This window comes from Hippoglossus stenolepis, chromosome 7 (genome assembly GCF_022539355.2).
Source record: "Hippoglossus stenolepis isolate QCI-W04-F060 chromosome 7, HSTE1.2, whole genome shotgun sequence".
In the NCBI taxonomy this organism is placed as follows: domain Eukaryota; kingdom Metazoa; phylum Chordata; class Actinopteri; order Pleuronectiformes; family Pleuronectidae; genus Hippoglossus; species Hippoglossus stenolepis.
In genome coordinates, this window is record NC_061489.1 from 16,192,639 (window position 1) to 16,205,886 (window position 13,248).

General features: G+C 39.9%; 1 protein-coding gene across 3 annotated transcripts; it reads right to left on the minus strand.

The window, feature by feature from the left end:
• Window positions 1–2,422: 2,422 nt before the first annotated feature.
• LOC118112017 (protocadherin alpha-C2) lies at window positions 2,423–13,246 on the minus strand. 3 transcript variants are annotated; one of them, XR_007032829.1, is made up of 3 exons: window positions 13,152–13,246; window positions 5,497–5,532; window positions 2,423–4,207 (listed from the first exon to the last, which is right to left on the minus strand). XR_007032829.1 is itself a non-coding variant. In XM_047340581.1 (3 exons), the coding sequence occupies exons 1-2, from the start codon at window positions 9,286–9,288 to the stop codon at window positions 5,521–5,523; spliced, it is 2,421 nt and encodes an 806-aa protein (XP_047196537.1). In that variant the 5' UTR covers window positions 9,289–10,149; the 3' UTR covers window positions 2,423–4,207; window positions 5,497–5,520. The 3 variants fall into 3 exon arrangements, 2 of the variants coding, with proteins under 2 accessions (XP_047196537.1, XP_035016883.2); XM_047340581.1 differs by lacking the exon at window positions 13,152–13,246 and adding an exon at window positions 6,880–10,149; XM_035160992.2 differs by lacking the exons at window positions 5,497–5,532; window positions 13,152–13,246 and adding an exon at window positions 6,880–10,153.
• Between the last annotated feature and the right edge of the window lie 2 nt (window positions 13,247–13,248).

Genomic DNA, 13,248 nt, shown 5'->3' on the forward strand with positions numbered 1-13,248 from the left:
GTGTCATAATGTGCTGACTGATCACAAATGACAATCCAGAGGGGACATGTGGCTGGAGCCTGTTTCCACTGCCATCATGACAGAGCACTTTCTCAAATGCCTGCCTTTGGAATTGTCCCTCTTGTTTTAACTCACACGTGCTGTTCTTGAACAACTTGAAAAAGAATAATGCTTAGATTAGAAGAAAAAACATTTTTGAAAGCAATGAATTGGCCTTAAAAGGAATGAAGCATCATTGTGATCTGAAACCTTCCTCAGTCAGTTGAGAACTGGAGATTTATCAATATGAAAAAAGGAATAAGTAATGACTTAAAAATACCCTTTAAACCAAAGTATCTTAAAAATCTTAGAAGTTCAAATGACTTAGTCTTGCTGAACAAGGACACATATGAAGACATTTTTATTGTTGAAGGCAGGCTGAGCTGTGTGAGCAGTGTTGAAGCTTTTCAAGAAGGCAGAAAATGAAATTCAGAGTATTAAAAAATGAATTTGAATTTGGAAGTAGTAATAATGTGAAGGTTCAGTATCGACACAGCACTGTTTCCTGTACTTCCCCCTGTGTAGTGACTGGTCTTCAGAAAAGGGCAGTTTTGTTTGATGTTGAATGACATGCACATGAGCTATGTGATGCCATGGTAACAGATTTAATTTTGTAGTGAGAGCTCATTGTTTTCAAGGAATGGTGCCCATTTGTTCTATTTAAGCAGATGTGCCAAACTGTGGAGTGAGATGAGCTATAATGTGAAAAAAAGGTTTTACCCACAGAACACATTAGAGTATTAAAAATGCATTTTTAATACACAGTATATCATCACTTTACACTTTGTACTGTTAATTATTTATTTTGACATGACTCCATATGTCCACCCTCAGTATTTTGTAGCAGGGAAGCATTGTTGCAGAGTTAAACTGTTTTCCCACCACTCCATTAAGTGTATTGTTCGCCACTGTACTGAAATGGATGGTACAGTGTGTACAATCAAATATAAATTGTTACCTATATAACATTGTGTTTTCAGAAACAGAGAAACCATTTTAATCTAAGCCAATTGACAATTTGGCTGAAAGACATAAGAATATATATATAAGAAATATATATATAAGAAAAAGAATAATCATTCTTTATTACTCTTGCCTTGCAGATATTTAGAGTTCTGTTATATATTCATATTTGTCTTTTTTATCTATATCTTGTAGAACTTAAATATAACAAACAATTGAGTTTTCACTTGAATCAATACTTACATTCCAGAGGGGGGGGGAGTCCAGAGCGACAGTGACAACTTGTGTTCTTGATGCAGAGCGGCTGTAGAGAAAAGATCTCTAAAAGCGAACATTGTCTTTTCTTTGACACTTGTTTTTTTGTCACCATCTCAGTTTCAGAGAGAACTAAGAAGTTAAAAATAGAAACCACACATCTGAGAATCCTACAGATCTACAGATTGTAAATCATCTTGGCTCTACTCCTGTTGTTTTTAATATGCTATATAAATAAATATGACTTGACTTGACATCTTTTGGAAATAAAATACAAATGGGTGTGTTATAGACTCCACTATCATTATGTACAGAGTCAATGAAAAATATTCTCCTTGGAAAAAAGTAATGAGCTGCAAAAATTGACCATCAGCCCTGACAACATGTCAAATTAAACTATCTGCAGAGCATTCCCCCATATTGTTCCTGTGAAACACATAATTCTGTTGCTAAGGCTGACATAGCACTCCACTTTGATATACTACTGTGTGTCACCTTTTCTGATGGGAGAGGAGTGTGTTTTTAAAATAAAAACACTGGCCATTTCGTCCAGCAAATAAACCTCAACACGTACACTCAACAACTTCTCCTTTAGTGTCATAAACCAGGTGTTGTGTGAGGGGATAATTTGGTGTTCATTCAGTTTTATATTTCTAACTCTGTTTAGATTTATGGTCCACAAAAAAGAAAAACTGGATTCATATTGAATATCTGGAAAACTATGCTATGTGAACCTTAATGTGCCACCATAACGTCTTTTTTATAAATTGAAAATACAGGCTTGTAGAAATGATGTTCCTTAGTCAATCACTCTATTATATGAATGATCATTTAGTCCCTGAATCAACAAAATCAATAGGCATACAGCACTTCAATTACATTAAATACATGCAGACAGGAACATCATACTGTTCCAAAGCAGAAGTGCCTCTTGTTTGTTTAAGAAGTTACAGACATACTGATATATCATGAAGTTAAACTTAAGTTTGTTGACTGGGTAGCAAGGGTGGGGCAGAAATTGTAATAAAGTAAACTCACCATTTAATCTTTTAACCGTGTCAACATGAACGTAGTTTAATTTATACGTTAAACTAGGCCAGAATTAAAACTCCCCTCATATTAATGCCATTATGCCATTTGAGAGATTCAGAAGTCCACCGTTAAGTTAGCATTTTCTATGTAGGTTTCTGTATTTATTAGATCATACAGACCAGACCATAGCATACAATAAGCTCACATTTTACAAGTCACTACATATTGCACCATGAACGCACCACTATACAAATGCAGACGCTGTATGTTTCCTGTAACACATTAAAACTTTATACAGGTAATGCAATGTGAGCTGTGCTAAAGAGTTTGACTACTGTTGTTTTGCTTTCACACAGGTGTTGGCCCATAAATCGGATGGCACATGTTGCACTGATTTTGTTCGAGTGAAAAGGCAGATGTATAGATACAGATATATGATATATGATATATCCCTATATATGTTTTGCATATGCAGATACATAAGGAAGTTAGTCATACACATGAGCACAGCTTTCATTGAGTGGCATCAAATCACGACTAAGTTGTTTCAGTATTAAGTCGTCATGAGTTTTCAACTTGTTACACAAACTCAGAAGATGTCGAAATCAAGGAACATCCAGACTTTGGCTTTAACAAATTAAAATGTTTGTTATCTGTACACAGTACTAACACTGAGAAATTAATCAATCCATCTTCAAAGACTCACTGTCTTCATTTTAATCACCTACAGTCATATTCTCCAGTAATGTCTGAGTGGACAAAACATTCAAGCACACTGTATACTTAAGTTTAAGCTGAGAGCACACTTAACTTTCTAAATCCCCAAAAAATGTCCCACCACTGACAGCTATTCTCCTCTTGTCAGACTGAGATTACAGATGTGTTGACCGTCTCTGAAAATCTTGGGACTTTGTAAAAAGGAGGTTTAACACTCTTGTACTTCATATCATGGTCCCATAAACTGTGGTCCTCTATCTTGTTTAGAAAAAGACTAAACAGATGATGTCTAACTCTAGACAATGGATTGCTCAATATCATAAAATACCTAAAACTATAAAAGTACTTTGATCATTCCATGCAAAAACAACTGAAAAGGCAGATATAACACATAATGGCTGACGTACTGGTAAACTTAATTTATAAATCTCTTAGCACTCATTCATATATGTAGGCCTATAGCTCACATATAAAGCCCAAAGTCAAGTACAAAACAAACTACTAAATGCTACCACATTTATAAAATACTGAATCCCTTTAGTTTCACACTTTAAAATATTAGGTTGGTGCTTTTCTCACGTTTAGTTAATTGTGCTGTTTCACTTCTTTGTTAACTTACACATACATACACAATACATCAATGCTGTTATGGAGCAAGACAAAGCACAGAGGTAAGAAATGTAATATTAACATGTGTTTCTTTTTTAGAGAGGGAAAACAGTCTCTTAAAGGCATGTCACCATTCCCGTGTTCACTCTAATAGTCCTTGTTGTGGCTTCTTTGAATATCCACTGGTGCAATTTTAATGTACAGTCTCCTTTGCAAATTTCTCCTCTTGAAATTACATTTTTTGAAGGTCTTGGAGTGTGATTGAAGCCGTGCAGTCTGCAGTCTCATGCATATTGAATGGACAGAGAGACGTTATTGATTGGGTTTGTATGTGCTTAAAGAAAGAGAGGGGGAGGGTCGCGTCGTTGATTATCCACCACAGTCTGTTCGGTGTTGAAGCATGACAACTGCACAGTGCGAGAAACAGGAACAGGAACAGGGACTGGACCGAGCAGGATGGAGATGGCTGTGCAAGGGTCGGGGGTTTCCTCTTTTCCTCGTGTGATGTCGTCATGTCAGCATAGATGCGGGATGCAGTCGGAGGTGTGTGTCCTTACGTGGAGCTGCGGCTGCCGCTGCTGGTGGTGGAGCCCTGCCGACAAGACAAGAGAATTAGATCAATCTGAAGGAGGAGCCCGGCGCTAACAACCCTGTGACCAGCCAAACTGATACATTTCATGCAGCCGACGTCCGCCACTCAAGACAGGGGCTTCAGGCAGAGGACAAAGTGGGGGACAGGGTCGGGACGATCCTCGAAAACATGTAGTGGTGAGGCAGTGGGTCTATCAATGAAAACCATGCTCCAGTATTACGTGGAGGAGAGTGGTTGCTAGGTAACTGGGTGGCTGGTTTCACTTTGCGCCACTCCTGCACAAAGAATTGGGTCATGACTCACACTACACAGCAGATAGAAATTCAAAAGTGCCGATCTGTGAAGTCAGTAACACTCAGACAATTTACTTGTTTGACGAACCCTATCATTCAAAAACAGCACAGTTACATTCAAACATTGACAAGAGGGTGATGAGTGATTAGGGGATGAACACAGATTTGTCTTTGTATGCAGAACATCCTTTTGAGAACATAGTGGTTCAGTTAAAGACAAATCAATATTTTCTTTATTGATAACAGAAGCCTGATTGTTAAAACAGCAAAGGCAGAAAATGTTAATTGGAGGGATGGGTTATTTTTTATAACTGTAATCAATGATTATGTTATATTACGGAGCTGCATGCTGGTGTTTGAATTATTAGTACTGGATGAGCCTAAAAGAAATGTGTGTGGTGATTTGTCTCTCTTTGTGTACGTATATGCTTTTGGCCTTCGTGCCTTTTCTCTTTGCCTGTGAAAGTGGAGAGATAGAGGAAATGTAGGGGAGAGAGGAGGGGAAAGACATGCAGGAAATGTTCCAGCCGGCCAGGCATCAAAGAGAATGTGTAAATGTGTTGTATGTGCCCGAAGCATTTAGCCATCAAATCGCCCCAGGAATATTGTTATGTCTGTACCTATGTGACTATCATGGTGTACTGTCTCTGTCCCCTGAGATCCATGAAGGTCACTGAGGCTGTATTTTAATAATGTGTCAAATAGCAGAACATTAGGGAAGGGATGTGATCCTGAAATAGTGTCAGAAGTAATAATCACAATTGTTAGTGAGCTTACACAGACACAGTTTTGTGGGGTTTAAGGATGATAATGAAATATGAGTAAAAGGGACTGAAATGTGGGGATTCAGCAAACTGCATGTGAGCCTTGCAAATAAAACCTCCCTCTCCAAAACAAGTTAGACAAGACAAAAGGATAAACAAACATCCACTCAAAACAAACAAAACATCATTCATTAAAGGGCACCCGGGGCGGGGGAGTGAGACTCCTGCATACCTCCAACTGCAGAATGGACTTCCCTCATTTAGGGTACTTTAGAGTGGGAAGAAAAAAACAAAATTGTCAGATCAATGCAAGCACAGACAATGATTACGTGTGTGTGTGTGTGTATGATCACAGAGTCGGTGTCGTGGCACAAGAGTTAAATGTTTGACATACATGTATATCACAGATTTAACATTATCAGCAAAAGATAATGCATCTTGTGACAGTTACTCATATGACTGGGTTAAACAGATTTACATTTAGTTATATACTTGTTCCTGCAGCATACTTACCATCATTCATAGATAGATAGATAGATAGATAGATAAGAAAATATATAAGGTAGATGAATAGATAGATAGATGGATATATGGATATATGGATAGATGACTCTCCAATCCTGTGAAACTGAGAGGAGACGTGCACCACAGAAGAAGCAGGGCACATGTCTGCAGGAATGCACCAAAGTTGTTTCATTGCTTAGTACAGAGGGAAAAACTGTTTAGTCCATTAGGTTATATATGCCAAGTACTTGAAAACAAATCATGCATAAAAGAATTGGACAGATTATTAAACATTACACAAGAGTCTACACTCGCAGACCAAAATAAATCAGGGTCTCTGTGTATCAAATATTTGTTCCGTGTTAGACTGTGAATATAATCCAATGTTTCCACCGACACAGGCCACAAACAAAAGTCATATGAAAATGTCTCTCAACTATTTTGAATGAAAAAGCAGTTTCAGTTTTGCTCGATAAAACAACAGCAAAACTGCAAACACAGTTTTACAATATTTTATTGGAGCAAAAGGGAAACTTCGGACTTCCAATATTCTTATCTGTTTACTTTATATTTAATGATATGCATGTTATTTTGCTTGTGATCATTTACTTTCTATTTAAAATGTATATAAATTAAAGTCCTGTTTTAATTTTTTGAAAAACTTATTTTAACTTCTGATGCACATTTAACTCGAGCAGCAAATATATTGCTTCTTTCACTGGTTATATATTAAGGGAGTTGACGGAACTTTTAACAGATTTTTTTAACCTACCGTACATAGACACAGAATGCGAGATGTGAAATTATTATTATGGCAGTTGATGGGAGTTCACACACACAGACATTGAACAAGTAAGTGTCACATGTGAAACACTGCCAAGGATAACATAAATGAAAAAGTATGTGGCACACTGTGTACTAATTGATATTAATTTTGAGTTTTGCTCTTTTTATGTGGAAGTAAGTTTCCTGTTGTATAACTATTATTCACTTTTTAATCGTAATTTTTTGCTTTAGAGGGGATTTCCTGAAAGACACATTATGCCAGGGACCATTATTGAAAAATTTAGATTAAGTGTTTATTCAAGCTGCAGTGAGTGGTCATTTGTACCTGCAAAGTAGAAGCTGCTGAGTCGCTAGTGTCTGTGAGTCCTGTTCCTCTCGGTATACTGGACACGATGTATCTGGAGCCCTTTGGCACAGGCTGTCTGACCACCATCTTTCCTTTCCGGGTCTCTGCCAGAAACAGACTGTACCAGTAGGCATCGTTGGAGACCAGAGTGGAATCTGCGATGGTGGAGTTCCTCTCACTGATCACACTGTTCCTGCAGGAAGGAGCCGCATTGCTGTGCTTGGGTTTCTGACATTTGAGCACGATGGTGACCAATATGGTGATGAGCAGGAGAAACGACACGGAGCCCAGACCGATCACCAAATACAGGTTTAGGTCTGAGAAGATGTCGTACTCTAGAGGCACCTCAGTCATGTCAGAGTAGGCCTTAACGACAGTCTCCACTGTGGACAGCTTGATGGTGACTGTAGCAGAGAGAGCGGGCTCCCCGTTGTCCTTGGCAACAACAACCAGTCTCTGGTGGCGCGGATCTCTGTAACTGAACATCCTCATAGTCCGGATCTCTCCGTTGTATTGGTCCAGACTGAACAAGGTGGCGTCAGTCACCTGTAGAAACTGGTAGGTAATCCGAGAGTTGTGAACTGAGTCCGTGTCTAAAGCGATCACCTTGGCAACCAGAGAGCCTTTATCGGTGGATCTGGGGATCTTCTCCTCCACCACCGAGCCGTGCGCGCGCCACGGAGACACGATAACCGGAACGTTGTCGTTCTGGTCCACAATAACAATATGGACGGTGACGTTACTGCTGAGTGGAGGAGAACCAGAGTCTCTGGCCTCGATGTGGAAAAGAAACTCCTTCTCGATCTCATAGTCAAAAGTTTTCAGTGCGTAAAGATTACCGTTCTCTGGGTTGATGGAGAACAGCATGGACATGGAGGTGTTGGCTATCTCCTTCTCTAGAATGAAATAAACCAGATACTGGTTTTCATGGAGGTCAGGGTCAAAGGCAGTGAGTGAACTGAGCAAGGCCCCAGGTGCGTTATTCTCTATCACACGTATCGTATAAAACGACTGAGGGAACTGTGGAACATTATCATTAATATCCAGCAGCTCTAAAGTCATAGTTTCATTGTCAGATAAAGGAGGAGAACCTCTGTCTGTGACGGTGAAAGTGACGTCATATTCAGGAACCTTCTCACGGTCTAACGGCTCTGACACCACTAATTCATAATAGTTATCAGAGGATTCTCTCAGTTTGAAAGGCATATTATCTGGAATACGGAGATCAACCACTCCATTGTCACCAGAGTCTTTATCACTGACACTAACTACAGCGATCACTGTGTCTATTGGTACATTTTCTTTGATCGGACTCTGAAAGGATTTAATGGAAATTTCTGGATGATTATCATTCATATCTGTCACCTGTATCGTCAGCTTACACTGTCCAGATAAGGAGTTTTGTCCTTTATCACTGGCAATAACCTCCATTTCATAAAGTTTAATATCTTCATAATTAATCATCTCTTTCACTGTGATTTCACCGTTTCCTGAATTCAGGTTAAACACATTTTGTGTTCTCTCTGATGTATACAAACTATATGAATAAACAATATCAGAGTTGGAGCCTTCATCTAAATCAGTGGCGTTTAGTTTGATCACTAGACTTCCAATCGGTGAGTTCTCCATCACATGCACAACGTATCTGTCTTTGTCAAACGAAGGGGCGTTGTCATTCACATCGAGCACACGAACAACGACGCTGGCTGTACCTGTGCGCGTGGGAACTCCACCGTCCACAGCAGTCAGTATTAGATTATGAACAGTCTGCTTCTCTCTGTCTAAAGCTTTTTTAAGTATCAAATCAGCAAATTTCGTCCCATCTCTCCCCGTTTGAATTTCAATAGAGAAGTGTTCACTTGAGCTCAGGTGGTAATCCTTCACAGAATTCGTTCCAACATCTGGATCCGCAGCGTTATTCAGCGAGAATCTCTCTCCAATGGGGCTGGATTCAGAGATGTCCAAGTGCATCGTTCCTCGTCGGAAATGAGGAGCGTTATCATTAATGTCCGTGATTTCGACCTCAATATTAAACATTCGTATTGGATTTTCAATCGTAGCGTCTAATTTAAGAAAGCAAGATGTGGTGGTTTTCGATGGGCACAACAACTCTCTGTCTATTCTTTCTAGTATAAACAGCTCTCCAGTCTCTTTGTTGATGTCGAGATATTTTTTGTTGCCAACAGCGTCAACGCGCATTTTCCTTCTATTCAGGGTCTTCACGTCCAACCCCAAATCCGTTGCTAAGTTAGCGACGACGGATCCTTCCTCCATTTCTTCGGGAACTGAATAGTGGTTGACGGCGGAGACTGTGGTCGTGATGACAGCGACAAAAAGAAATGCGTAAACGTACCGTCTCCAGAACACGCGCTGTATATCATGCGCCATCGTGCAGATTCCGTGTTTGCAGCCGTGAAATGTGCTGAAACGTGGACAAATCCTCTTCCTGCTGAATGAGGAAACGAGCCAAGGCTCTGGAGGGAAAGTATGTCTCCGTGCTGAGATGAGGAGTGACGCGCATTGGATGCAACCACTGACTTCCGTTCCACCAATGAACTATCATGTGATCGATGACCTCAGCAGGAAGTGTATTTTTGTGGAGAGCAGCGACGAAAGTAGTTTTGTATGAATATTTTCAACTTGTATAAACAATAAATTAATCGTTAAAAAAAGGCTGCGCATGTGTCAGTTTTGATCACATTGTAAGAGACTGAAAGTGAGTTATTTGGTGACGTTCTTTTCTGATTTTCGAACTTTTATTCCCGACATGTGGAAGTGAAAATACCAGAAAAACAAATTATAGATTTCTATTAATTTTATGGTTGTATTTTATTTGTAAAAGTTTAATGAGTTAGATGTTTTTCTCAAGTTTCTATAGAGTGATTGTAAAGTAAATAACTGCATCCTCTTTCCTATGTGCTCCTTGAGTTTTACGCACGAGTGTCTGTTCGTAAAAACATTGCCAACCAGGATGAAATCAATCATCCACCTGTTTATAATGTAAAATGTACAAATCGTTACTTTTTAAAGCAATGGAGGCTGAATGTACCTCATCACTCATTCTGATTCCTAATAAGAATTCATGCTGAAATAACAAAGAACATGTATTTAGTAAAGGGAAACTGTATATTATTTAGGAACATATTTGTAAACTTTCATATGTGTATATGAGATGATCTGGTGCACAGTTCATCGCAGTTATATTTAACTATTTATGCATATTAACCAAAACAAAAAAAAGAAGAGAGCAAAAATTCTCAAGCCCAACAAAGCCACAACTGTTGTGGACACTTATGAGTGGACTTGAGTAATAGTCCCTGAACAAAGTTAAGTTCAACTCATTTTAAGTACATTTTTCCCATACCTGCAGAGTAGATGCTGCTGAGTCACTTGTGTCTGTGAGTCCGGTTCCTCTCGGTATACTGGACACGATGTATCTGGAGCCCTTTGGCACCGGCTGTCTGACCACCATCTTTCCTTTCCGGGTCTCTGCCAGAAACAGACTGTACCAGTAGGCATCGTTGGAGACCAGAGTGGAATCTGCGATGGTGGAGTTCCTCTCACTGATCACACTGTTCCTGCAGGGAGGAGCCGCATTGCTGGGCTTGGGTTTCTGACACTTCTGAGCACGATGGTGACCAATATGGTGATGAGCAGGAGAAACGATACTGAGCCCAGAACTGACAATAAACACAGGTTTAGGTCTGAGAAGATGTTCTACCTAGAGGCACCTCAGTCATGTCAGAGTAGGCCTTAACGACAGTCTCCACTGTGGACAGCTTGATGGTGACTGTGGCAGAGAGAGCGGGCTCCCGCGTTGTCCTTGGCAACAACAACCAGTCTCTGCATGGATCTCTGTAACTGAACATCCTCATAGTCCGATCTTCTCCGTTGTATTGTCCAGACTGAACAAGGTGGCGTCAGTCACCTGTAGAAACTGGTAGGTAATCCGAGAGTTGTGCACCTGTGTCTGTGTTGGGTACATCACCTGGCAACCAGAGAGAGCTTTATCTGTGGATTTTGGGGATCTCTCTCTACCACCGAGCCGTGGCGCTGCCGCCACGGAGACACGATAACCGAACGTTGTCGTTTGGTCCACAATAACAATATGGACGGTGACGTTACTGCTGAGTGGGAGGAGAACCAGAGTCTCTGGCCTCGATGTGGAAAAGAAACTCCTTCGATCTTCATAGTCAAATGTTTTCAGTGCGTAAAGATTACCGTTTGGGTTGATGAGCACCAGCATGGACATGGAGGTGTTGGTCTCCTTCTAGGGATGAAATAAACCAGATACTCGGCTTTCATGGAGGTCAGGGTCAAAGGCAGTGAGTGAACTGAGTAAGGCCCAGGTGCGTTATTTCATCGGGCCACTTATCGTATAAAACGATTTGAGGAACTAGGAACATTGTCATTAACATCCAGAAGCTCTGTGTCAGGCTTGTTGTCAGATAAAGGAGAGAACCCTGTCTGTGACGGTGAAAGTGATGTCATATTCAGGAACCTTCTCACTGCCCAACGCCTCTGACACCACTAATTCAAAATAGTTATCAGAGGATTCTCTCAGTTTGAAAGGCATATTATCTGGAATACGAAGATCAACCACTCCATTGTCACCAGAGTCTTTATCACTGACACTAACCATACAGCGATCACTGTGTCTAATTCCTATGTTTTCATTGACTGGACTCTGAAATGATTTAATAGATATTTCTGGGTGGTTGTCATTCATGTCTTCAACCAGAATCTTTATGGTACATTGTCCTGATAAACTAGTGGTTCGTGGTCGGTTAAGTTATAACTTCATATCATAAATCCTGAAGTCCTCATAGTTTAACATTCCCTTCACAGTAATTTCACCAGTGGAAGGATTCAGATTAATGTTTCCTGTGTTTTCTGACGTGTATAAACTATATGAGTAAATTATGTCAGAGTTTGACCCTCATCTAAATCAGTTGCATTCAGATGAATAACAAGACTTCCTATGGGGGCATTCTCCATTATTTTTATTAATTCGGCGAATCACTCTTTATCAAACGTAGGAGTTGTTTGTCATTAGTGTTCAATACACGAACAATAACACTGGCAGTACCAGAACGAGCAGGTGTTCCTCCATCTAGAGCTGTGAGTATTAAATTATGAACAGCCTGTTGCTCCCGGTCTAAAGTCTTTTTCAAGATTAGTTCGGCAAATTTCGACCCATCTCTTCCGGTCTGAACTTCAATATTAAAATGTTCAAGCCACTGAGATGGTAAGTTTTCACCGAGTTGCTCCCGATTATCAGATCAACTGCAATACTGAGAGAGAATCTCTCTTGGCGTCGACTCAGAAAATGTCTAAGTGTAATACGTCTCTTCTAAATTGAGGGGCGTTGTCGTTTATATCCGTAGTTCCACCTCTATATATTAAATATCTACCGGGCTTTCTAGTATTATTTCCAGTTTGAGATAACATGACGCTGATGATTTGTAATTGCAAATATATTCTCTGGTCAATCTTCTCTCCACAATGTACAGCCCCAGTCTCTTTGTTCACATCCAGATATTTCTCTTATTTGCGATGATATCCAGACGCATCTTCCTCTGATTCAGTGTTTTTCACATCCAGGCCGAGATCAGTAGCGAGGTTTATACAACTGATCCTTCTTTTTCATTTCCTCCTCGGGTATTGAATAATGAGCCTACCGATGTCGATATGTGTTACGAACGAAGGAAAAAAAGAACAAGAACCACGAGCAGCACGTACCTTCTGCAAGACCCACGTTACAAAGGACGTTGTTGTCCGTGTTTAGATCAGTCTTAATGCAGATATCCGGGATTATTTGTTGTGATGATCATCGACCTCTATCATATTAATATAGTTTTAATCCACACGATATTCCAGCATCATTTAAAAAACTAGAGTGTGTTTTCCGAGCGGCGTTTCAACACCACGGAAATATCCGCTGATTCATCGATCTGTCGTAATGGCAGCGAGTCACTGTCATGACGTTCATGGTCTGGAATTTTACCAACGGAACAAGGCCACCCTTTAGTTTTAAATAATATTTTTGCTACATTTTGTATCATGTGATCGTTATGTTATTTTTATCATTGTGAGTTTTTAATGGACTTTGTGAGAAAAGAAAACATGAGATTGACAACCTTTTGATCTTAACTAATGAAGCGTACTACAAAATGTTCAGAGTATATAGCAACATATGTCTCACACACAAAATGATGTGCGCATTTTTTAAGTGTAATTTGGATTTCTACCTGCAAAGTAGATGCTGCTGAGTCGCTAGTGTCTGTGAGTCCTGGGTGCCTCTCGGTATACTGGACACGATGTATCTGGAGCCCTTTGGCACAGGTG